General features: G+C 39.9%; 1 protein-coding gene and 1 long non-coding RNA gene across 2 annotated transcripts in view; one reads left to right on the top strand and one right to left on the bottom strand.

Annotated features, from left to right (window-relative positions):
* cars1 (cysteinyl-tRNA synthetase 1) overlaps window positions 1–2,677 on the top strand; it is a 28,497-nt gene that overhangs the window by 18,635 nt on the left and 7,185 nt on the right. The window contains exon 18 of the mRNA XM_034889349.1: window positions 232–234. Coding sequence (XP_034745240.1) covers window positions 232–234 — 3 coding nt within the window. The remainder of the gene's footprint in view (window positions 1–231; window positions 235–2,677) is intronic.
* Window positions 496–1,635, bottom strand: LOC117941983. Its single transcript, XR_004656025.1, has 3 exons — window positions 1,530–1,635; window positions 713–772; window positions 496–636 (listed from the first exon to the last, which is right to left on the bottom strand). It is a non-coding gene; the product is annotated as an uncharacterized LOC117941983 (long non-coding RNA).

Here is a 2,677-nt window from a genome sequence, read left to right as displayed (position 1 = left end):
TGAACACACTGTAAAAAACATCTCCTCCTCACTATCTGCTAGCTGCCTGTCCCCTGAACACACTGTAAAAAACATCTCCTCTCTATCTACTGGAAGAGAGGAGGAGGGACAGGATGAGGAGGAGGGAACGGCGAGCTAGCCTCCGTTTTATTTGACAACACTTTGAACGTCAACAAGAAGTGACATCACCAGCCAACATCGCTTAGAGCACCTTTAATGTGTTTCCATCAGCTGGTGGAGCTGTTCTCAAGTGCCAGTTAACAAATTCAGGAGAAGAGGGTGCAGTGAGATGACGAATAGGATACTAAAATCCATAAAAACAACACTGCTGGCTTTCTTCATGTTATACCTGCTGTATAAGTCATTCACACAGTACGGTTCAGTCCTAAAACAAAACCCACTACGGCCAATGTAAATCCAATTAGTATGTACAGTATGTGTCAATTCTCCATTAATCAAACTATAGCTTCACTGGGAAAAGAAAATGCAATGTAGTCATGCTATAAAATATATATTTTGAAATTCAGAGTGAAAAGTACACAAGAGATTTACCAGCTCATCGAATTTGGAATATTTTTCTGTTTCTGTGCGAAACATGTCACACGGAGGGACCTTCATCTTGGCCAGTTTAGCCATCTGAAACAGTGAAAGACACGAGTAAGTGAACATGTTCAACATATCTGAGAAACAGAACTCCTTCTTCATGAATGACCTCTTGTTCTTGTTTCTTCCTGGCAGCTTCTTCCTTCTTCCTTTTCTTCTCCTCCTCCATCTGGAAAAGAAGAAAACAATAGTCCAGAGCTTTCATTTGGTTTCCCCCCCCGTCTTTCTTCCTTGTGCTGTTGTCCACAGACTGTAAACCGTCACGCAGACGGGGGGCGAGGGAGGCGGGTTTCATGCTTACGGACCCTCCTCCACAGCACTGCGGAGGAGGGTCTGGCTAGTCCACACAGCATTCCGAGATGGGGGAAAAATTCGCTCTGGTTTATTGGCATGTCTTTAAACCAATCGCAATCGTCTTGGGCGCTGCTAAGGGGACGGACAGAGCAACGGCGCCGCTGGTAAGTAGCCTTGGGAAGGAACTTGTTTTGGTGGAACATGTGTACGTTCAAAAGTGGTTTTACTCGTGCAACAGAAATCTCAGATTGGACAGATAGTCTAGCTAGCTGTCTGGATTTACCCTGCAGAGATCTGAGGACCAGGTAACCCTAGTCCTCAGATTGGACAGATAGTCTAGCTAGCTGGACCCCTAGTCCAGACTTTAATTTGTTCTGCTTGGCTTCAAAAGGCAGAAAGATGGACATTTTCCTCTCCTTATACCCATGAGCCTTTGTGTTGTGTGGTTGTGTGGTTGTGTCTCTTACTTTAAAAAAGGGGGAAGACCTTTGCTTTTCTCGCCTGTCCAATTTGAGGAAATGCTTCCAGATTTTCAGGAATCAAAGTGCTCCAAACAGGAAACCCACTGCGTTTTACTTATTATATAAATAACGTGTTTCCAGTTAAAAGAGGCCTTTCCACTCCTCCCTCACCTGCTTCTTCTCCTCTCGCTCCTTCAGTAATGTCTCCTTGTCCACCAGTTTCACCACCGTGGGCAGGCCTGCAACACAGTCAGTTTCATCAAGACTCAACCAGGTAACACCGGCCTTTACGTCTTCACAATATTTAAAAAAAAGACAAAGTATTCCTGTGTTGATGCTTATTTTGAAACCTTTTCAATTACATCTTTGAGTTGCTTATTGTAACTAATGTACTGTAATGTAAAAGCTACTTTCTCTCTAATAAGGAGACTTACAGCTTTCATCTGTTTTGAAATATATTAAACTGAATATATTTGAGTTTTGGACAAAACAAGACACCACCTTTGACTATGAGAAGCTGGGATGAACATTTTTCATTATTTTCTGACAATTTATAGACAATAAATCGAGAAAATAATTGGCAGATTAATAGATTATCGATATTGATAATAATTGTTGCAGCCGTAGCATACATTTAGCATATTATTTAAGCAGTTGTACATTTTGTTTTCCCATCCTGTATATATTTAAATATTTGTTCTTATATTTTATTTCTATTATTATTATTATTATTATCATTTAATGTATACTGTATGTCTGTGTATTTTTCCTAGTATCTCATTTATATTTATATTCTGTCTTGTCTGACTGATGTACGTGTGCTGCTGTAACACTGTAATTTCCGATTTTTTGGGATCAATAAACATCTATCTATCTATCTATCCATCTATCTATCTATCTATCTATCTATCCATCTATCTATCTATCTAGCCAGCCCCATCTTATTTATTTTACAAAATTACCCAAATACTGAAGTGATATCCATGAAAAGTCAAAGCCAGTGTTGTAGTACTCTGGAGTTCATTTCAAGACCACAGCTGCGGTGAGATCACTAAATTGCTTTTGCATTGTGTGATTTATGATTTCACATCACTACTGATGAGGCCTGGATGTAGAACTTCCTGCTTCAATTGAAACGAGTCAATAACTTGACTCGTTTCTAATTTGAAATTTGTAACTTTTCAACCCCCCGTTCCCCAGCTCCCCCAAGAAAGTTAATGCAGGAGACATACATATATATATATATACAGTGGGTACGGAAAGTATTCAGACCCCTTTAAATGTTTCACTCTTTGTTTCATTGCAGCCATTTTCCAAAA

Source organism: Etheostoma cragini, chromosome 1 (genome assembly GCF_013103735.1).
Source record: "Etheostoma cragini isolate CJK2018 chromosome 1, CSU_Ecrag_1.0, whole genome shotgun sequence".
In the NCBI taxonomy this organism is placed as follows: domain Eukaryota; kingdom Metazoa; phylum Chordata; class Actinopteri; order Perciformes; family Percidae; genus Etheostoma; species Etheostoma cragini.
The sequence above is the reverse complement of the archived record's forward strand: the minus strand, read 5'-3'. Positions and strand labels throughout refer to the sequence as shown.